This window comes from Chanodichthys erythropterus, chromosome 11 (assembly GCF_024489055.1).
Source record: "Chanodichthys erythropterus isolate Z2021 chromosome 11, ASM2448905v1, whole genome shotgun sequence".
Lineage (NCBI taxonomy): Eukaryota > Metazoa > Chordata > Actinopteri > Cypriniformes > Xenocyprididae > Chanodichthys > Chanodichthys erythropterus.
In genome coordinates this window covers 43,365,625-43,388,015 of record NC_090231.1, presented here as the reverse complement: position 1 = coordinate 43,388,015, position 22,391 = coordinate 43,365,625, and the positions used below count along the sequence as shown (strand labels likewise).

Here is a 22,391-nt window from a genome sequence, read left to right as displayed (position 1 = left end):
CGGAACCGGGAACACTTCCTATAACACCAGATGTACTTGTTACATCAGAAAAAGAATGGCATCTACGCTAATATTAGTCCTTGTTTATCCCGAGGTTTACCATAGTCAACCGGATTCGGGGCCGTTTCCAGATGAGACCGAGGACCGGTGCCTTGACACGACCACAACGCAGGCCTGTATCAGCAGAGATCGAGTCGACTAGATCATCCGTTGTGAAGACATCAACACGACAGCCAGTGCCACAGTTTCCTCAAAATTATAATCACGATTATTAATCATGTTTATTCTATCAAAAGAGTAATGTAATCTGTGGCTATTTTGCAAGTTCTTTACCAACCTACACTTCACCCAAAAGGCCTGTAGGTGGCACAAAGACTTAAATTTAACCAACTATGATAACTTCGTTAGATGGTAAATCAATACAAAACATGGTTTTGGTGAGCGCTTTGTAATATGTATTCACATTAGATTTTAAAGTAACAATTCGTTTGCAATAAGACAAACCAGATTCAAATTGCCCGGCAAATTCGTAAAGCAAAAAAAAATAATTTCTAGCTGATCAACATTATGAAAACTGGTAAAACCTTTAGGAACTTCAAAAGATAAACCAGCAAAATTCCTAATATTACTTCCAATATTTCCAAATTATGTTCATTTTCATAGAGCGGGCCAATATCGTGACTATTATTTAAAATCAATCGAGAGAAACAGATATCGTTATCGTGATAAAATACGATTAATCATGTAGCCCTAATTTAATTTATTTTGACTTGACATTTGATATTCAACAGTATCCTTGACATTTATTCAACAGTGCTTTTGATCTGCCTGCATTGACACTATTCTTTAAAAGGAAAAATGATATATCAATTATCAATGTAAAGCTGCTTTGACACAATCTGCATTGTAAAAAGCACTATATAAATGAAGGTGACTTGACATGCAAACTTTGTCTGAAGGTTTAAAAAACTTCTGTTTAAAAATATATATATTTTCTTATGTTATTTCAAGCTTTACGGGGTTGATTAGTATTTTTATAATACAACAAAAGAGAACCTTAAATATAAAAGTGGCCTACTTTTGAAGAATATGTATAAAGCAAACAATTGTTTCAAACAGATTAAAGTGCAAAAGAACATAAGTTATAAAGTTCGAATGTAAACAATCAGTACACAAGCGGTGTCAGAAAGGTGAAGTAGTTGCCTGCTGTTTTTACAGGGCTAACCATGAAAATATTATCGAATACATTTTCATTCAGAGTCTCCTTCACTTGTTCAGTCTTGCTCCTCGTCCATTTTGGGTCTGTTTACAGAGTGCACAAACTTCTTTTATGCAACATACAGACACTTGATAAACTTAACCGATTGATGGAAACGATGTCACTCAGAGCATGCGTGTGTGTGTGTGTGTGTGTGTGTGTGTGTGTGTTATACTTGTCTACCTATCAAACAGGGGACATTGGTGTCGTAACACATTCACGAACAGGGGACCACCGAGCAAAGAGGGGACATTTTTCATGTCCCCACTTTGTCATGCTTTAAATCATGTTAAAATCAAGTAAAAAACACTCGTGAATTTTTTTCATTTTTGACCAAGTGGGGACCTACAGGTGTGTGAGTGTTTAAGCCTGTTACGTACGCTGCGCTATGTAATTGTTTTTTTTCATGTCGCTGCATATATGTGCGTGTCTGTACTCCATTTCAGGGGTGACTTCTGATTGGACGATCCGTCTGTCAATCTGCTGGCGTAAGGGTCTGACGTCAGGGATCGCGCTACCAATCGCGGGTTACGGAGCGGCTTGTGAGCAGCTTAAAACTTCAATGGCGGCAGCCCGAAAACAGACTCTGGGTTGGGGAGATAGGACATTCTCTGTGAGGATGGTTTTCTCGTTCGAGAGACCAGTTTGAGAGACTGATCAGTGTTTGCGACTTTACTGCTGTTATTATCTTGCAGTTGGGTCAGTTTCTCTTGTGTTGGGAGTGCTTATGTTCGTTTGTGCTTGTGTGTTCGATACATGCTTTATCTAGGATGCCGATTGTTTATGACCGCTGTATTCGCGGAACCTTCATCTCATGTTCCGGTTCAAAGCTGACCCGTGAAACCTTCATCTCATATCCTGTTTTAAAGCTATGTAGCCTGGCTGGAGAGGTTGCGAGTCAGGTAAGCAGGTCGCGACCTACATTTACACACGCAGAAGAAAATATGTATTAGACACACTAGCCTTAACGAGTGGTGCTATTTCTGTATGTTTTGTTTGGTTAGACAGCGTGGTTTAGTTATAGCGTTTTTGAACGTTGAAGATGTTTCTTTCTGCATTTTCTTTTGTTAGTTAGTTTAGCCCTTTAACTTTAGTTAGTTTTTTTTGTTATACTTAGTTCTTTGATTTAAGCTCCACTCTCTCACTCCTTCCTCTCCTCCAGATCTTTTGCTGTTTTATTCTTGTTACGTTGTATATATTGTAAATATCTACTTTATTATTATTATTATTATATTACTTCACTTATATTTACTGAAATTAAACCTTTGCAACGAAATTGCTGGTTTGTCTGTCCCTTTTCTTTTTGCCATCCTGTTACTGCCATTATACACACATTGCCACTGTTTTGTTATGTCTGATAATATTCCTAGACAAACTACATCTAATTAACGAGGGACGTAACAAAGCCCATACTCAGCAGCACCCCTGTAAGCTGGAGCAAGAACTGCAATGGCCCATAAACACACGTCGTTCACACTCCTCTATTGTTTGAATGGCTTGCTGTCCTAGAGAGGGTCTGAGACTGAGCTGCTGTTTAACAGGCTGCTTAAGGAACTGCTTCTTGAGATACGGAACAAAACATTGTTTAGAGGGTAGTTATTATTTACTACATTACTACTTTATTTGCTGTATACTGTTTTATTGACAATTATACACTTTATTATTGACTATATTATATACTACAAAAAAACCCTTATATCTCATATACACTAACGTTCAAAAGTTTGGGATCTGTAAAATTTTTAATGTTTTTAAAAAAAGTTTCATCTGCTCACCAAGGCTGCATTTATTTAATTAAAATTACAACAAAAACATTAATATTGTGAAACAATTTAAAAGAACTGTTTTCTATTTGAAAATATTTTAAAATGTAATTTATTCTTGTGTTGGCAAAATTGAATTTTCAGCATCATTACTCCAGTCTTCAGTGTCACATGATCCTTCAGAAATCATTCTAATATGATGATTTGGTGCTCAAGAAACATTTATTGTGTAAAATTGTACAAAATATTTGTGTACAATATTTTTTTTCAGGATTCTTTGAATAGAAAGTTCAAAAGAACAGTTTATTTGAAATATAATCTTTTGTAACATTATAAATGACTTTACTGTCACTTTTGATCAATTTAACGCATTCTTGCTGAATAAAAGCATTAATTTCTTTAATTTCTTTTCAAAAAAATTAAAATAAAAATTCTTACTGACCCCAAACTTTTGAACAGTAGTTTATAATGTTACAAAAGCTTAGTATTTCAGATAAATGCTGTTCTTTTGAACTTTGTAATTATCAAGGAAACCTGAAAAAAAGCTGAAAAAAAAAAAAAAAACAAACCACAACTGTTTTCAACATTGATAATAATAAGAAATGTTTGAGCAGCAAATCAGCATATTAGAATGATTTCTGAAGGATCATGTGACACTGAAGACTGGAGTAATGATGCTGAAAATTCAGCTTTGCCATCACAGGAATTAATTACTTTGTAAAATATATTCAAATAGAAAACAGTTATTTAAAATTGTAAATTGTTTCACAATATTACTGTTTTTACTGTATTTTTAATTAAATAAATGCAGCCTTGGCGAGCAGATGAAACTTCTTTTAAAAACATTAAAAATCTTACTGATCCCAAAGTTTTGAATGGTAGTGTATATATAGTGTATAACAAACTAAGTAGGCTTGCTGTCCTAGAAAAGGCTCGGAGACTGCGAGCTGCTGTTTAACAGGCTGCTTTCTTAAGGAACCTTTTATTTTATTTTTTATACTACTAGGCCAATTATAGAAATGTTTTGAATTATCTTAATTATTATTTCACTGTTATGCTAATACATTCAGAGACAATTACCATGTAAATTAACAAAATATTCAAATGTTTTTTGTTTGTTTGTTTTTTAATATAGAAATCATTTATGCATCATTCTACATCTGGATAATATTTGACCAATTTAGTCACCAACACATTTGCAAACTGGGACCTTGTAAAAGAAAAGGGGGAAAAAGCCTAAAACTTACTAGTTTCAAACTTTGCATTACATTAATATGAAATTTTATTTAAGATTGACATTTAAAACAGTATTTCAAAATATATACTCATCCAGTATAAAATTAAATACAACTCATCAACCAAAGTAAAAAAACAAAACAAAAAACAAAGCAACTGAACAGGTGTCACTATATCAGGTGAAGATTAAAAATTTTATATCGACTTGCTGCGTTGAAAATGTTCAGCTGATTTAAATCACATTATGCAAACTGAATGTCTTGTTTTTTTGTTTGTTTGTTTTACACAGGCACTTTAGTTGAACCAACTGAAAATTTTCAATAAAACAGTCAACCTAAAATTTTGAACTTTGTCCTTGACATGGAAGTCTTTTAAGTTTGTTTTAAGTGTCTGGGTTTGTAAGGATAGCATTATTATTATTATCATATATTATATTTAGTTGTATGGGATACAACAGTAAACAGTAAGTATGAACAGTATGAAATATTGCTAATTGCACTTTACCATCTAACAGGGGACCAGTGTCCTTTTGTGTAGTGAAATCACTACTGCACATGCAAATACTGCTGCTGCTTAACTTTAGCATGAACACTTTTTGCTTGTGTGGAATTGGGCATTGAATGATGAATAAAAATAATAACATCTAAATTAACATTTTGTTCAAATCAAAAATATTATTTAACATCAATGAACCAAACCAAATACATCAGTTTATACCAACAAAACTAAGTTTTGTTTTAAATCAAGAAGAAATTGCTCTTTGAGATAACAGTTGCGGGTCATCACTTTATACAGTGAATATTGATTGATTAAACAAAATGCCTTTAGTCTTGCAAGGCCAGACTGATATATATCTACAAGATATATCAGTCTGGTCAGTCTGCCCTCCGTCGTGATTCGAGTCAACTCCAAAACGTACCGTGAAATCAGATTTGTTTATTTCAGTGACACAAACAGCGTCACTCTAGTGCGGCGAAAGTCCCTTCAATATCAACAAAGACTGCGCACGGGACACCTGAGTTCGTTCTATTCAGCCGTGAATTCAGTTTTAAATGACCAAAAACACATTAATTATTTACTTTTCGCTGTTGACTCTCTTGTCGCTTTGCTAACGTCATATCTGCCCTTCTCTGATTGGTTTACTCCGCTTCCTGTTTGCTCGGATTTGCTCCGCCCTAGAAATCAAATTGATTCAATGGCCGACCAGAGTCATCCGCTGGTACAGTGGTGAGGCTGGATTTTCCAGGCAACCTTTAGTCCCCTGTTAGATGGTAAATTGCCAGATCTGTTTGGTTGTTTTGCCATTTCTTACAATCACAAACACACTGTAAAGATATTGGAGGTCAGATCTCAAAATCTTATGTTGACTTGCTGGTGTTTTAGTTTTATTATGAACATTACTGTTACAAACAGAGCTAATCAGATTACAAAATATTGCTTAATGTAAAGGCAACCAAATAGGTGTCAAACATTACCATCTAACAGGGGATCAGTGTCCTTTTGTGTAATGATATCACTATAGCATGCACATGTTGCTGCTGCTTAACTTTACCATGTACACTTTAACTTGTGTGAAAACGGGCACAGAACTGTGCATAAAAAAATATGGTAGCCTGTTATTGTAACTGTTATGGTAACCTGTTATTGGCAAATTAACAAATTTTGTTAAGTCAGTTACTAAACTTGCTGAACCAACCTGAATACATTCATTTATGACAACAAAACCAAGTTTTATTGGTAAAATCAAACAGAAATAGCTCTTTAATGAAACAATTGCAGGTGACCACTTTATACAGTGAATATTGATATGATTAAACAAAATGCCTTTGGACCCCTGTTAGATTGTGCATTGCGACATCTGTTTCTGAACTTTTTTTTTTTTTTTCTTTTTCTTTTTTTTTTTTTTTCCTGAGGATCCAACTGAGGATTTTCAATGAAATCAACATAAAACTGAGTTTTGATCCAAAATAAGGGCAAGGATACCAAACAGGGGTTGCATTTTACCATCTAACAGGGGACCAGTGTCCTTTTGTGTAGTAAAATCACTATAACATGCACATGCTGCTGCTTCTGAACTTCACCATGTACACTTTAACTTGTGTGGAATTGGGCATAGAATGATGAATAAAAATTATAACCTAAAAAGGTAAACTAACTCATTTTTTTCACATCAAAATATTATTTAACATCAACAAACTAACCATGGTCAATAAACCAATGAACACACATCAGTATATACCAACAAAACAATGTTTTAGGGGTTAAATCAAGCAGAAGTAGCACTTTAAGGTAACAATTGCAGGTCATCACTTTATAGAATGAACAGTCTTCTGTTAAACAAATTGACTCTGTTAGAGTCCCCTGTTAGATGGTAAAGTGCGATGGTTGCTTTGTCATTTCTTGCCATCACAAACACACTGTAAAGATTTGAGGTCAGATTGAATTTCCCCTTTGGGGATTAATAAAGTAAATCAATCAAGTAAATCAATCAATCAAGATCTCCAAATTTTATATTGACTTCAGCATTGCTGCAAAATTGTCAGTTGGCTCAATTAACTTTGTTTCAGATCAACTTTAAAATTTAATTTAATTTGAGCCAACTGTTTAAGACTTAGATGCAATAATCAACATAAAACTTAGAATTTTGATTTTTAAACAGCAGGCTTTATGTATTGTCTGGTTTTATGACAACTAGATAAACTAAATATCAGATTATCACTGAGGACATGAGTACATTATCACTGATGTTCAGCAACATCTAATTGTTTTGATAGTATTTTGATAGATCATTTTTTAGATTCTGAAAATATATTTCAGTATGATATTACTAAAGAAATATATCAAACTGATGTCTTATTTAATGTAATATTATGTTCGGGTTTGAACTTAAGTTGAACAGTTTTGAAAAAAAGCATGTACTTATAGAGAAGGCCTAATATTAATTCTTGCCCAACCGCCAAATGTGAGTAAAAATTGGTGTTGGCGAGCGTATAAAATGGTGTCACACGCCAGTTGGCTGGTAGCATTTTTATGAATTCTAACAAAGCATGAACGTAAACAAACATAAACAACGATTGGGACAGTTGATGGGTCAGCGCTGCATCATCAAGAGAGTTTAAGCCTTGACCATTTAAATCTTCAAGTGCAAGAAGGCACAAAAGGGAGCTCATTTTGTGTGCTGTGAGAAAGGTTTTGTGTGCGCAAACAAGTGCATGCCCAAAAATCAGTATCTCTTGATAGCCCACAAATATTTAACTGAACTGTCTTGCATGACATTTTGCTCTTAAGTGGACAGACTAATAAAAAATCTGTCAAAAATAGTGAGTATCCCAGTAAACATAGTTGGTTAGGTCTTAATATACAGTATCAGTATCTTAGATCCATGCATTGTCTGTGTTTTTAATGTTAATCAAACAACAAAGGCAAAAGAAAATTATCCCTCACTTCTGTTGACTGGATAACTTTTGTAACTTTAATAAGTATTCATTAATAAAGATGTTTAATTTACAGTGAAGGCTATGCAGTGTTATATTACATTTCCTTACTTTATTTAATTCCTGTATCTGAAAACTACTGTTAGACCTACCTGAAAAACCTGAAAAGGACGGTTCATTTTATTTGTATCATTTGGATAATAATTGTATTACTGACTGTTTACTTGTCTTTAATAATGTTTTACATTTATATCCCCAGGTAAAAAAGTAGTATACTTTAGTGTATTTGAAATATGAATGAAGTACATGAATTAAAAACAAGTATACTTCTACTTGTACTTTATTTAAAGAGTATTTGATTTGTACTTTTTAAAAGTATACTTCAAAAAAGATGTAATTAAGTTCAACTTAATAGTCCAAACAGTAAGTATACTAATTTATCAGTAATCAAATTAATTTTTAAATGTACTTTTTGAAAGTGTACTTTGTTGTTAATGTATTTTAAATTGTATTGAAGTTTATTTTTTTTAAGTGTATTAAATTTGACATACTTAGAGTGGCAATTTAGTGAACTTATGGGAAGTATATATTTTTTGGAAATTAATTGTTAGTATACTTTTTTTAAAAGTGTACTATGTTCTCACTTCATTAGAAGTGTGACTTCTGTACACTATACAGTACACTCTAAAATAAGTGTATTTTTAGTGGCATAGAGTACTCTCATGAAATATGTTAAAATACAAAAATGTATAATGGTAATTTAGTGTACTTTTAGTAAGTACGCTTATTTGTAATACAAAGTATAATTTATTAAAGTGTACACTGATTTCACTTCATCTGTAGTGTAATCTTAGAGTCAGTCTGTTGTTCGTTATCTGGCTAGACTCTGTGTTCATCTTCAGTTCTCTCTTCACAGCAGTTCAGTCAGTGTACTGTTTGAGTACATGAATTACTCGGGGATATTGGTTTGTTTAAACTCAGAGGGAGTGTCAGCCACATTAAAAAAGTTAACAGCTTAATCATTTGTGGATTATGTGTATTGGAGACGCGAACCGTTTAAAACGATTCAGTTCGATTTGGTGAACTGGTTCAAAAAGATCCGGTTACATCGAATGATTCATTCGCGAACCGGATATCATCACAAACTGCTTTGTTTTGAACTCTCTCTCACAACAGATACGGAAAAGACGACAATGCTGAAAAGTCGTAGTTTTTGCTATTTTTGGACCAAAATGTATTTTCGATGCTTCAAAAAATTCTAACTGACCCTCTGATGTCACATGGATTACTTTGATGATGTTTTTCTTACCTTTCTGGACAGAGAGCTCTCGGACTAAGTTAAATATAAAATATCTTAAACTTTGCTCCAAAGATAAACGGAGGTCTTAAGGGTTTGGAACAACTTGAGGGTAAGTTATTAATGACATAATTTTGCTATTTGGGTGAACTAACCCTTTAATTTGAAGAACATGCATGTTCACGTTATGTCTTGGAATACAGACCTGACTTCCTAGATTACAAATTTGAAAATCTACTTAACTCTGCCATTTTTGCCGGGAACTTCTTGTTTGAATTTCACTGATTAAGCAATATGGTAAAAGTGACAGTGGGCTGGTACGGATTAGGGCTGGGATAAACGATAATTTTTTTTTACGATTAATTTAGCGATTATTTTTCGGTGCATCGATTAATCTAACGACTCTTTTTTTTCAGTCCGATTCTATTTCGGTTTGATTCGATTATCGATAATCTCCCCATTAATAGACATATCAATTTATAAAAAGTCCAAAATAAAAGACTATACAAGTGCAAAGTAATGCATTAGTCAGAGGTAGCGTTCGATAAAACCTTGAAGCCTTAAACACATAGGCCTAGCTTACTAAAAAAAAAAAGTGCATCTTGTAATTCTTTCAGATGAAAATAACAACAAAGTGATGTCTAGCATTCAATAAAAAAAAAAAGGTCGCCCAAAATACTTGTTTAGAGCAATTGAAAAAATACAGTAACCAATGTAAACTTGAGGGCTTTAAGCTAACACAGAGAGTGCTTTTCCAACAAAAAATTAACATCGACAGTGGGAGCCAGCAGCCTGTCATGGTGTCCTTCCTGAACCAACAGAATTTAACATTTGTTGAAAATGCATATCTTACTGAAAAAAGTGCATCTTTTAATTCTTCATTCACATGAAAATAACAACAACGTATAATAGTAATACACTCTGCCACTCACCTTTTTCTTAAAAAAAAAAAAAAATACTAATGTAGGTAACTAGAATTTAATAAAATGGAACATTATTGTAAAGTGTATCGATTTGTTATACATGGATTCAGACGTCTCATGAGTTCAGTGTTGGACAGATCAGTTGTTTTAACCATTCATTTAAGTGAATCAGTTCAAATGAGTTATTAGTTCGTGAATCGGACATGTCATTATTGGATGTGTAAGCGCTGTATGATTATCCCGGCAGTTTATTTTTTAGCACAACTTGCACTCCGCGGTAATTCAGCAAAAAAATGATCTCAGAATGCTCCATGTGAAACTGTTCATCCCAGCCCTGGTACGGAAATAATTACAAGGCCTCTGGCAAATTGGCGCAGGTACCAATACTGTGACCACAAGTGACATATTGCGTTTATAGGCAACCCTCACAGGGAAAGGGAAAAAAGGCGAGCTGAAGGAGCAGCTTGAGCCAGAAAAAAAACGCAATTTTAGGTACAGTAATGTCATAGTTATGAATCCAAATCCATTGTCATGATTGATTGACAAATCCATTATAATCAATGATTGTATTTCAATGTTATACATTGTCTATCCTGTTTTCATTCATCCCCATGTCTCTTTCCCGTTTTCACAGATGCAGTGAGGGAGCGATTCCCCAACACCGAGGTGGCAGAGATTCGGGCCCTTCTACGGAGGAAGTGCAACAATGAGAGCTACAAGGCCTCTAGTAACTCAAGTCAGAGCTACAGGTGCTGGTCATATAATTAGAATATCGTGAAAAAGTTCATTTTTTTATTGTAAATTATTTTTAAAAATGAAACTTTCATATATTCTAGATTCCTTACATGTAAAGTAAAACATTTCAAAAGTTTTTTTTTTTGTTTTTTTTTTTTATTTTTATTTTTTTTGATGATTAGAGTGTACAGCTCATGAAAGTCCAAAATCCAGTATCTCAAAATATTAGAATATTTTCTAAGATCAATCAAAAAATGGATTTTCAAAACAGAAAAGTTCAAGTTCTTGCTTTAGCATGTTCATTTGTGCACTCAATACTTGGTCGGCAGCACATATTACATCAAATGACTTGCTCCTAGCACAAATTACAGCATCAGTGAAGTGTGGCATGGAAGTGACCAGCCTGTGGCACTGCTGAGGCACTATTGAGCCTTCAGATCATCTTTATATTGTTGGATCGACTTTCTCATCTTTCTCTTGAAAATATCCCATAGATTCAGGTCAGGCATGTTGGCTGGCCAATAAAACACAGTAATATCATGGTCAGCAAACCACTTGGAAGTGTTTTTTGCACTGTGGGCAGGTGCTAAAGTCCTACTGGAAAAGGAAATCAGCATCTCCATATAGCTTGTCAGCAGATGGAAGCATAAAGTGCTCCAAAATCTCCTGGAAGATGGCTGCATTGACTTTGCACTTGATAAAACACAATGGACTAACACCAGCAGACGTCACGGCCCCCCAAATCATTACCAACTTCAGAAAATTCCCTCTAGACTTCAAGCAGCTTGGACTCTGTGCCTCTCCAGTCTTCCTTCAGACTCTGGGACCATGATTTAAACATGAAATGCAAAATTTACTTTTATCTGAAAAGAGGACTTTTGACCACTGTTCACTGTCCAGTTCTTTTTCTCCTTAGGTAAGATGCTTCTGACGTTGTTTCTGTTTCAGTAGTGGCTTGGTAGTCCTTTTCCTGAAGATGTCTAAATGTGCTGACTCCGGCTTCATTTGACTCATTTTGAAGCTCTCCCAAGTAGGCCTGCACGATAAATCGTTATAAAATCGCGATCTCGATTCACCATGTTCACGATTCAATTTTTAAATGACTTCGATTTAAAAAAAAAAAAAAAAAAGATCAGCCTTTATTTTGAAAGGACCGCTCTCACAGGGCTTCACCCTCAGCCAACGACAAAGTGCCGCAAGGTAACACCACAAACCTTTACCAGCACCTCAAACGTCACCAAAAAGTGCAATATGATGAAGCAGCCGTACAAGGCAAGAGATCGAAAAGTCGTCCAAAAATGCAGACATCTATTATTTAAAAAAAAAAATCGTTGTAGAGAATCGTGATATCAATTCTAAGCTAAAAAATAGTGATTCATATTTTTCCCAGAATCGTGCAGGCCTACTCCCAAGTGTTTGAATCGGCTTTACTTGACAGTATTCTCAAGCTTGCGGTCATCCCTGTTGCTTGTGCACCTTTGCCTACCCAATTTCTTCCTTCTAGTCAACTTTGCATTTAATATGCTTTGATACATCACTCTGTAAACAGCCACCCCATTCAGTAATGGCCTTCTGTGACTTACTCTCTTTGTGGAGGGTGTCAATGATTGTCTCCTGGACCATTGCCAAGTCAGCAGTCTTGCCCATTAGTGTGGTTTCAAAGAACAAGAGATACCCGGAATTTATACTGTAGGGATGGTCATTTAATGAAACTCAAATGTAAATATTCTAATATTTTGAGATACTGGATTTTGGACTTTCATGAGCTGTACACTCATCAATAAAAAAAAAAAAAAAACTTTTGAAATGTTTTACTTTACATGTAGGGATTCTAGTATAAATAAAAGTTTTTTTAAAATAATTTGCAATGAAAAAAAATGAACTTTTTCACAATATTCTAATTATATGACCAGCACCTGTAGATATGCATGTGTAGTAAGTTGTTTACCATTGGTCTGTTCCCGGCATTTCAGAGAAAGTCGACTGTTCAAGGTTCCTCCTTTTGCCAATATCTGCTTTTGTGTGTTACTTTTGTGTTAATAATAAAGATCCTTTTCTGAAATGCAATTTGTAATCTGTTGATTTAATGTATTTGAACTGAATTGTAATGTAATACACTTGTAGTGTAATACCAACATTCATGCTTAAGTATAACAAAATGGGGATAAAATTACAAATGTACTTTCAATTTGTTTCTACCTTACACTATAATAACATTTAGGTTGTAATTGAACTTCACTTCAAAAACATTATTATTGTCATAGTGGGACACTTTAAAAGCACTAAATATAGTTAGGAAGTGCATTTGTAGATCACTTGAAATGTTACAGAGGCATACTAAATTAACTGTTTATAGTAATAAGTATGATAGCAGTATGCACAAAATGTACTTAAACAACTGTAATTTGCACTGCAACGCCTTTTTAAGTATTTACATTAGAATGGCAATACAATACAATTGTACTGTAAGTGTGCTTAATTGCTCATGAATCTTGATTTTCATTAGTGTATTTTAGTGCACTTGAAGTTTAAAAAAAGTTGTTCCATTTTAGTATACCATTTACACTAGAAGTGTAGTTAAATAGATGTTAAGTTGAAGTTAATACATAATTGAATACACTTAACTATACTTGGATTTGACGAAAATAGTACAAAATGTAGAAAATATACTTAGTACACTTTATTAAAGTATATTTTTAATATAATTCTTTTTCACCTGGGTCAATTAGGCTTGTGGTTTTAGATGTGGTCTTGAAATTGAAATAGAGAATTTTAAATCTTCACTGGTATCTAAAATGTTGGTGTCATTACTGCTTGTTTTGGCAAAAACAATTTCATGACCAGTAAAAAACATTTATGGCTAGAAAATTTTCTTAAGTCACTGTCTATACACAAGGGGAAACCCTAGGAGGAACAATTTTACTGTAACATCATGTAAAAAATTGCAGTGAATTCTGAACAGCAGAAAACAGCAAACAAATATTGTATAATCCCTGTCAATAGTGTTTTATGAGTGACAGTGTGTTTGTTGGGTGAAACTTTTGCTAGTGTTCTTGAAAAATGACTTTATTTGAGAAATTATGTGTTTTGGTAGTTTTAGTGCATTTTGAATATGAAATTAATCGCTGTGAAGTTAAAAAGTTGGTTTGGTGTACTGGGTGAATAAGACACTACAAATTCTGTAGTGTTACAGTGCTGCATAAATGGCAGCAAAGTTTCTTTATGAAATAGCAGACATGATATTATATATAATTTTTGAAAAAGCTCCAAATCAACTTAAAGGTTTGGATGCAGTGAGAAATTCACACAGACAAAACTAAAAAAATAATGAGTCAAACAAACTCTCTTTGTTTAAAAGACCATTTAAAACTGTAGTCAAAAAATTGAATGATTTGGCCATAACTCATCCTTGATATTTTAACATAGGTAATTTCATGTGTATTCAGGATTGGGTTTGGATTGTGTTGAGTGCACTACCCCCGCTGCCCCCGCTTTACATTTCAATACACTAGGCTTCAAAAAGGCCAGTTTATCACTGGTGAGGTACAGACAAACAAGCTCACTAACTACCAATACTGTTACCAATGTCAAAGAACCTGTGGAACTTCTCAAATAAACAAGAGAAGGAGCTGGGATTTACCCAAATTAAATTATAACAATTTTTACCACCGCTAGGACACATTTCTTTCAGCTTCAGTTAATCTCAAATTCAAAATGCACTATAACTACTAAAATACTTAATTTGTGTGTCAAATCATATTCTTCACAAGGCTAGAAAAGGTTTCCCCCAAACAAACACACTTTGTGTAATGCTCCTGTTTTTTGACAAAGTTACAATGTTTTCTTTTGTAAAATTTATTTACAAAACAAGATTGACACTTTTTACTGTTTATAATTCACTGCAGTTTGTTACATGACAAATAACTTTTTGTCAAGTAACATACAATTCATTTCTCACTTAGACACAAACAACACCAAAGCTTTATGTTCTATACAGGCCAATTTACACATGCTTACATACTCTTAACAAAACTGTTTAACAAATTCAAGACCTAACACAACACAAAAACGAGTAAGATTGAAATTTTCTACATTTCTACAGTAACACCATATTGATATATATTCTGAATCTAAAAAACAACAAATACAATCAAAATAATTATATGTAAGCTGAACACCTACACAAGTGTTAGTCTTTGTTTCATCACCATCTAATTTAACATGGATTATGTAACAAACTACTGTGAATTATAAACAGTAGATAATGTTATTTTTGTTTTGTAAAGAAGTACAAAAGAAAACATTGTGTAATGCTCCTGCTTTGTTGTTGTTTGGTTTTATGAGTGACAAAGTGTGCTTGTTGGGGGGAACTTTTGCTAGTCTTGTGAAGAATTGAGTAGTAATTTTGGTAGTTTTAGTGCATTTTGAATGTGAAATTAACTTCTGTGAAGCTGAAAGCTGGTTAGGTAATTTTCCAAAACTCTTCACTCAGTTATCCTAAACAGAAATGCATCCTAGCGGTGGTAAAACTGTTTTTTAATTTAATTTGGGTAAATCCCAGAATCTTTAGTTTATTTGTGAAGTTCCACAGATTCTTAGACATTTGTAACAGTATTTGTAGTTAGTAAGCTTTTTTGGCCTGTACCTCACCTGTGACAAAATTGTTTTTTGAAGCCTATTGAAATGTAAATTGTCAGTGGGGGTTGGTGCCGCAAGCTCAATTCTAAATACACACAAAATTACCTATGTTTAGAATATCAAGGATAATAATGAGTTATGGCCAAATAATTCAATCTTTAGACCACAGTTTTAAATTATATCTTAAACAAAAAGAGTTTAACTCATTAAGTTTTTAGTATCTGCGACTTCCTCACTGCATATTATCATTCTGTGTCTTTAGTCACTCAGGATGGTGGTGTGAACGATCCTATAGAGGCAGTGATACTTTGACCATCTACATGTGTTTGTGTAAATGTGTTTAACACTAATTTTGAATGATAAATAAGGCCACATTTACAGCTGCTATTACAGTTTTTTCAATCACTATAGGACACATTTCATAATTATTCACACAGTTATTATTTAGACAAAAATTTGCAACATTTCTACAGTAGTATCATATTGAAATATATTCCAAATCTAAAACAAATATGAAATACTATCAAAACAATTAGGTGTAGCTGAACAGTTACATGTCAGTCTTTCATCATTTTCATCATCTATACAAAAGGGAAAACTTGATAAAACTTAATAAAGAAATAATTTTGTACACTAATGCAAACATGAACATTGTAACAAACTGCAGTGAATTTTGAACAGCAAAAAAAAAGAAAAAAAGAAAAAAAAAAGACATGATTTGAGACATAATTTAAGTGTTTTGGTGGTTTTAGTATATTCTGAATGTGAAATTAACTGCTGTGAAGCAGAAAGCTGGTTTGGAGAACTGATTGAAGAGTTTTGAAAAAGTGACAAATATTGAAAAATGTGTCCTAGCCAGGGCTATCATTTAATATGATAAATTTTATAATTGTGTAAGTTATTTTTATTAGGCTATACAAAAAAGAACAAAGAAGCAATTAAGCAAATTACAAATACAATAGTAAATTAAATATTAAATAAACATACTGTATCTGAAAAATAGTTTAGTCTATTTATTTATCTTTTGTTGATTAACATAAATGACATACAAACATTTAATTGGGCTGTTGAATGCATGTACATAATATACTGACACATATCCATACTCCGACATTTTGACATCTTCAGTTGGTTCAGCTAAAGTGTCAGTTAAAAGACATTTAGTTCACATAATTTAGTTGAGATAACTGACAAGCAAGTCAACATAACATTTTGAGATCTGACCTCCAAAATATTTACAGTGTGTTTGTGATGGTAAATTGTGACATCTGTTTGGTTGCTTTGCCATTTCTTACTATCAAACAGGGGACCAAAGGCATTTTGTTTAATCAAATCAAAAATCGCTGTATAAAGTGATGACCTGCAATTGTTACCTTAAAGAGCTATTTCTGCTTGATTTAACCCATAAAACTTTTTTCCTTGGGTAAAAATGTATGTATTTAGGTTGGTTTAGTAAGGTTTAATTATTGACTTCAACAAAATTAGTTAATTTGCCATTACAGTAACAGTTTACCACAATATGTTACCATTTTTTAAAATTCCATGCCCATTTCCAATCAAGTTAAATGGTAAAGGTAAACAGCAGCAAAATGTGCATGTAATAGTTATTTCATTACACAAAAGAACGGTGGTCCCCTGTTAGATGGTAAAGTGTGACACCTGTTTTGTTGCCTTTACTTTTAGCAATGTTTCATATCTCTGAATGTAATAGCAATGTTCATAATAAAACTAAAACACCAGATATTGCCATAAAAATACAACTTAGAAAGATTTTAAAGGTTAAAACTCAGTGTTATGCTGATTGTTGCATTGAAAATATTTAATTGTTTTAGCTAAAGTGCCAGTGTTAAAAGACATTCAGTTCAAATTATTGAATTGATATAACTGACAACTCAGCAATGCATCAAGTCTACAAAAAATTTTGAGATCTGACCTGGAAAATATTTACAGTGTGTTTTGTGATGGTAAGAAATGGCAAAACAACCAAACAGATTACGCAATTTGCCATCTAACAGGGGACCAAAAGCACTTTATTTAATTGAATCAATATTCACTGTATAAAGTGGTATTACTTCAAAGAGCTATTTGTGCTCGATTTAACCCATAACACTTTGTTTTGTTGTTATAAATTAAAGTATTTAGGTTGGTTCAGTAAGGTTTAATAATTGACTTGAACAAAATTAGCTAATTCACCATTATAATAACAGGTTACCATAATAGGTTGCCATTTTTTATTCACCATTCCATGCCCATTTTCACACAAGTTAAAGTGTACATGGTGAAGTTAAGCAGCAGCAAAATGTGCATGTTATATTGATTTCATTACACAAAAGGACACTGGTCCCCTGTTAGATGGTAAAGTGACACCTGCTTGGTTGCCTTTATATTTAGCAATATTTCCTATTCTGACTATCTCTGAATGTAATAGCAATGTTTATAATGTTCATCGCAGTAGAAAGATTTTAAAGGACAAAAATCAGTTTTATGTTGATTTCTGCACTGAAAATCTTCAGTTGGTTCAGCTAAAGTGTCAGTTAAGTTCACATTTAATTGAGATAACTGACAATTTGGCAGCAATGCAGCAAGTCAACATAAAATTTGAGATCTGACCTCCAAAATATTTAGTGTGTTTGTGATGGTAAGAAATGGCAACGCAATCAAACAGATGTCGCAATTTACCAACAGGGGACCAAAGGCACGTTGTTTAATCAAATCAAATTTCACTGATTGATTTAACCCATAAAGCCTGGTATCATTGTAAAGCTCTCAGTCTCATTAACAGCCCTGTCTAATCCAAATATGGGCATTTCCTTTGTAGAAATAACCAACCGCGAAAGTTTGCCAGGGAATCTACAGCCGAAAACCACATCTGATTGACCGATGTGAATTTCCGACTACGTGATTGGTTCTCAGGCGTCACGCTTCCTTGTTTATTCTGCGCCTGAGAGAAAATGCGACGGCACCGAAATCAAGTCATAAAGTTTCACTGAAAATACGGCAACAGCTGTCACTTGCAAGAGCTAGTAAAAAAGAAAGTAAACAACAGATTAGACGATGAAACCCCATCAGCGAGTGTCTCATCGCGTAACCTATTGTTTGGAAAGAGAAAGAGTGTGTTGGAGGGATTGGGAATGACAGTCGCGCCACACAGGAATGGCTCATAATTCACGTCACATGATTGTATGAATTAGTCAGTGGTTTATGTTGTCCTAACTGTGCTGGATCAGGGCTGAAAATTAACATCGATCCACAGAATCATGGGTTCTGTAGCAGTGTGTTGCTGGAGTGTAGTCTGTGTGAGAGAGATAGGTACTGCAGAAGTTTGCAGTTTTTGTGACTGCTGTTATGTGTGTTTGTTAAGGTAGTTCTCTTCAGCTTAAGGCTATTGTTATTAATAATTTATTCATTTATCAATTTCCATGTGTTTTAAATATTACATAATACTGATATTAATAAACTGAATATATATTTTGTTTGTAGGTTGGGTTTCAATAGAAATAAATGAAATTATACAATATAAAAACTTTAAAGGCCGTTTTCTCAAAATGAGAAATAGTTTCAAAATGAAAAGTTTTTTTAAGGCTATTGTCAGTATTCTCTAATTTACTAAAGCACAAAATAAGATATCCAGAATCCCTTCTGTAAAAGCCCTTTCATCTAATGTGTCAACAAATAGAACCAAAAATTTTAAACCTGGTTTTTGGAAATGTATGCAAATTAGCATATATTTAAGTATATAAGGCCTCACTTGCATATTAAAACATAAATTTACACAAAACTTGTAATACATTTTTTTCTTATGTTTATGCCAGTAATAAACTGGAGAAGTTTCACAGTGATATCTTCTAATTTAAAAAAAAATCCCTATTCACCTGTAGTGTCTCGCCTTAAATAATAATTTTATATTTATACCTTTATATTTAGCAATATTTTGTATTCTGTATATCTTTGAATGTAGCAGCAATGTTCATAAAAACACTAAAACATCCATTCTTGTTATTAAAATACACTGTAAAAAGATTTTTAAGGTCAAAATGAATGAAACTGAAGAACTGGCAAAGCAACCAGATCATTTCACACCATCTAACAGGGGACCAGTATCCATTTGTTTAATATAATCACTAAACTGATAAAATGGTGACCTGCAATTGTTACCTTATACCTGTTTCTGCTAGATTTAAACTTTTGAACTTAGTTCTTGCTATAAAAAATACACTAATAATATTTATTTATTTATTTATTTATTTTTATTTATTTATTTATTTTAATTTTTTTTTTATTTAATTTATTTTACACAGTCCAGTCCTCAATCTTTTTAAATTGGTGCAAGGAATCAAATGTCACTCTAAACATCTCCAAAACAAAGAAAATGTCTATTAATTTTAGAGAGCATAAATTTTTTAATTAATTATAAATTATAAATATCTTGGTATACTTGACAATAAGCTTAAATGGGATATGTGGACTGATCATATACTGTATGAATCAACAACAGAGAATACATTTCTTAAAGAAAATACTCTTCTGTAATGTCCAAAACATTAGCTTTTGAACTGTTGCCATCTCAATGACTGTATTTTTTCCTCGGTTGTATTTAAAACTGATTCAAATGGTTTTTCCTCAAGCAATTCAATGTTTAAAATTTTTAATAACTGATGGTTTGGTCATTATTTTTTTTTTATTTGTATATTGTGTATGTTTATGCCTACTGTGATCCCTTATGCCTGTGTGAACATTACACAATATAATAAATATAATTTATAATTTTATATATATATATATATATATATATATATATATATATATATATATATATATATATATATATATATATATATATATATATATATATATATATATATATATATATAAAGTTACAGAATGACTTCACTGCCAGTTCACTGTTCATACATAGCTCCATTGCAGGCTATGGAGGTCCCCTGTTGGATAGGTAGACATCGGTCAGAGTTGCAGGTCCCCTCTTGGCATATTTTTTTTAAAAATAAAAAAAAAAATGCTCATTTGAAGTTATATTATGAAAAAAGACCTTAAAAGAAAATTTTGTATGTCATTTTTGTTTCTTCAAAATGACCAGAAACACTAGTCCCCTCTTGGCGGGTGTAGAGTGATAGTCCCCTGTTTGTAATATAGGCGTGTATGTGTGTGTGTGTGAGTGAGAGAGAGGGTTGCGTGCTTACAGCGGGAGCAGGATTGTTGCGGTGGTTGACTGACTGACAGATGAAACTACATGTAATCTACTTCAAAGTAGGCTTTCCTTTGGCTGAATGTACGCTGTGATGACGTCACATGACGCGTTTAGGCTCAAAATCTGCGGAAAATATGCGGCAATTTAGAACAATTGCGAGCCCCTCTGAATTTTGCTGAGTTTGCTTGATTTTGTAGTAAATTCTGCGATCGCGGAATTGCGGAATCCTGGAGGGACTGAATAAAAAAACAAGCTTAAAGAATAATGGATTATTCTTCATAATTAAAAATTAAAGATGAATAAAATTCTCATCAATAGAAAAATTTATAAATGTATAGTCAGTATTTTTCTTTGAAATGACTGCTAATGTTTACATTATTGCAAAGGGACAATTCAAAATTATTTTTTGTGGTAATGACAGAATACAACTCATGCGGCCATTAGAGCATTTCTAGTATTGAACCCAGAACATTCATTTAAGCTGATGCTTTAAGTGGGTATCCCAGATGTCTTTAAATGGACCTACATTTTAAGGTTGTTTATCTTGCTCATGCATACTGAACACATTGTAGAGCTTATGGCAATCTGCCATTAGATCACCAGGGGCTTCCGTCTGACTCAATAAATGAGATCACTCCAATGTTTATGGGTAACTGGGTCAGTGCTGCAGATTTGCTTGTTAAAGACCTACTGGAGCAACAAGTCCCAGAAAGACCTGAAACACCCTTCATCAATATTCATACATTCACTTTGGACTCAACTTCAGAGGCCAACTGAGGGAATAATGAGAGACAGAGCCCTTGAAATGCAGACCCTGTAACACACACCTTATCAAAGACATGCTCATGTGCATAGCTCGGACACCTGGACCAGACTTACCTCTCCCTTCATCATCCTCACCCTTGCCAGCCACCAGCCGCAGGGCTCCTGCTCATTGGCTCTGGAGTAAACCTGCAGGAGAAAGATCAGGTCAGGTAAGTTTGTAAGTAAAGCACTGAAAGAAATGTCTGTGAAAGTAGACACACTTAATTAGTATTTGTTTGTACCGTAAAAGGAATGTGTTGTATGATAGAGATGACAGAGGCAGTGTGTGTCAGGCAAATTTGAATCTATTGGTCAACCGATTTCTTATTTTAAGACACCAACACCAGATTAAGATGCCCAATATATATTATAAAACAATTTAAAAGGCACAATATGTAATATGTTTGGATTAAAATCCAATAACTAGAACAGTGTCAAATTTTGTTGACTTGTGTACTTACATTAACCCAGATGTTTCTAAGAATGTTTAAATCCAGAAAATTAAGCCATTTTAACCAGGACACAGATGCCTATCAGTCGCCTATCAGTAACTTCATACACGCTTTACTCTCGATATATAAGTTTTTTTGTTTCATTTTGTAGAAACCATGGAAACACCAAAGATGCTTTCATATTATATGTTTTATTAGACGAGGGAAATGGATACATTTGTAGAGAGAAAACTAATTATCGTTATATAGCTCAACACGTTTAGTCTTATTTTTTGAATCAAATTTTCTTGATTTTCCACAAATGCATGTTTTCACCATAAAACAGCGCTGCGTTACCCCACATACGCTTGACTGGAAGAAACTGCTCTCGAGGAACTTGGCCCTGCTTCATGCTACAGTAAAGTTCCGTACACACCGGGACGAATATCGCACGCGTTTATCGCCAACGTTTTTCGAGACGTTTTTTGTGTTCACACCCAAGCGATTTTCACTGGCGATACGCAGAGTGAACGTGCAAATTCACTCCCTGACAGTATGTGGCACTTGTGCTTAACGGTAGTGCAAATAAACATATTTATGACATTAATAAAGTTAAAGATGATAAAAATGCAGATATTAAATGGCATATATATGAGAGATGGTAGT

At 33.4% G+C, this 22,391-nt stretch overlaps 1 protein-coding gene across 5 annotated transcripts in view; it reads right to left on the bottom strand.

Moving 5' to 3' along the window:
• The window catches only part of fxr2 (FMR1 autosomal homolog 2), a 156,363-nt gene that overhangs the window by 124,250 nt on the left and 9,722 nt on the right, over window positions 1-22,391 (bottom strand). For all 5 annotated transcript variants that reach the window (XM_067399868.1, XM_067399867.1, XM_067399869.1 and 2 more), the window contains exon 4: window positions 21,370-21,441. In XM_067399868.1, the coding sequence (XP_067255969.1) occupies window positions 21,370-21,441 (72 nt within the window). The remainder of the gene's footprint in view (window positions 1-21,369; window positions 21,442-22,391) is intronic.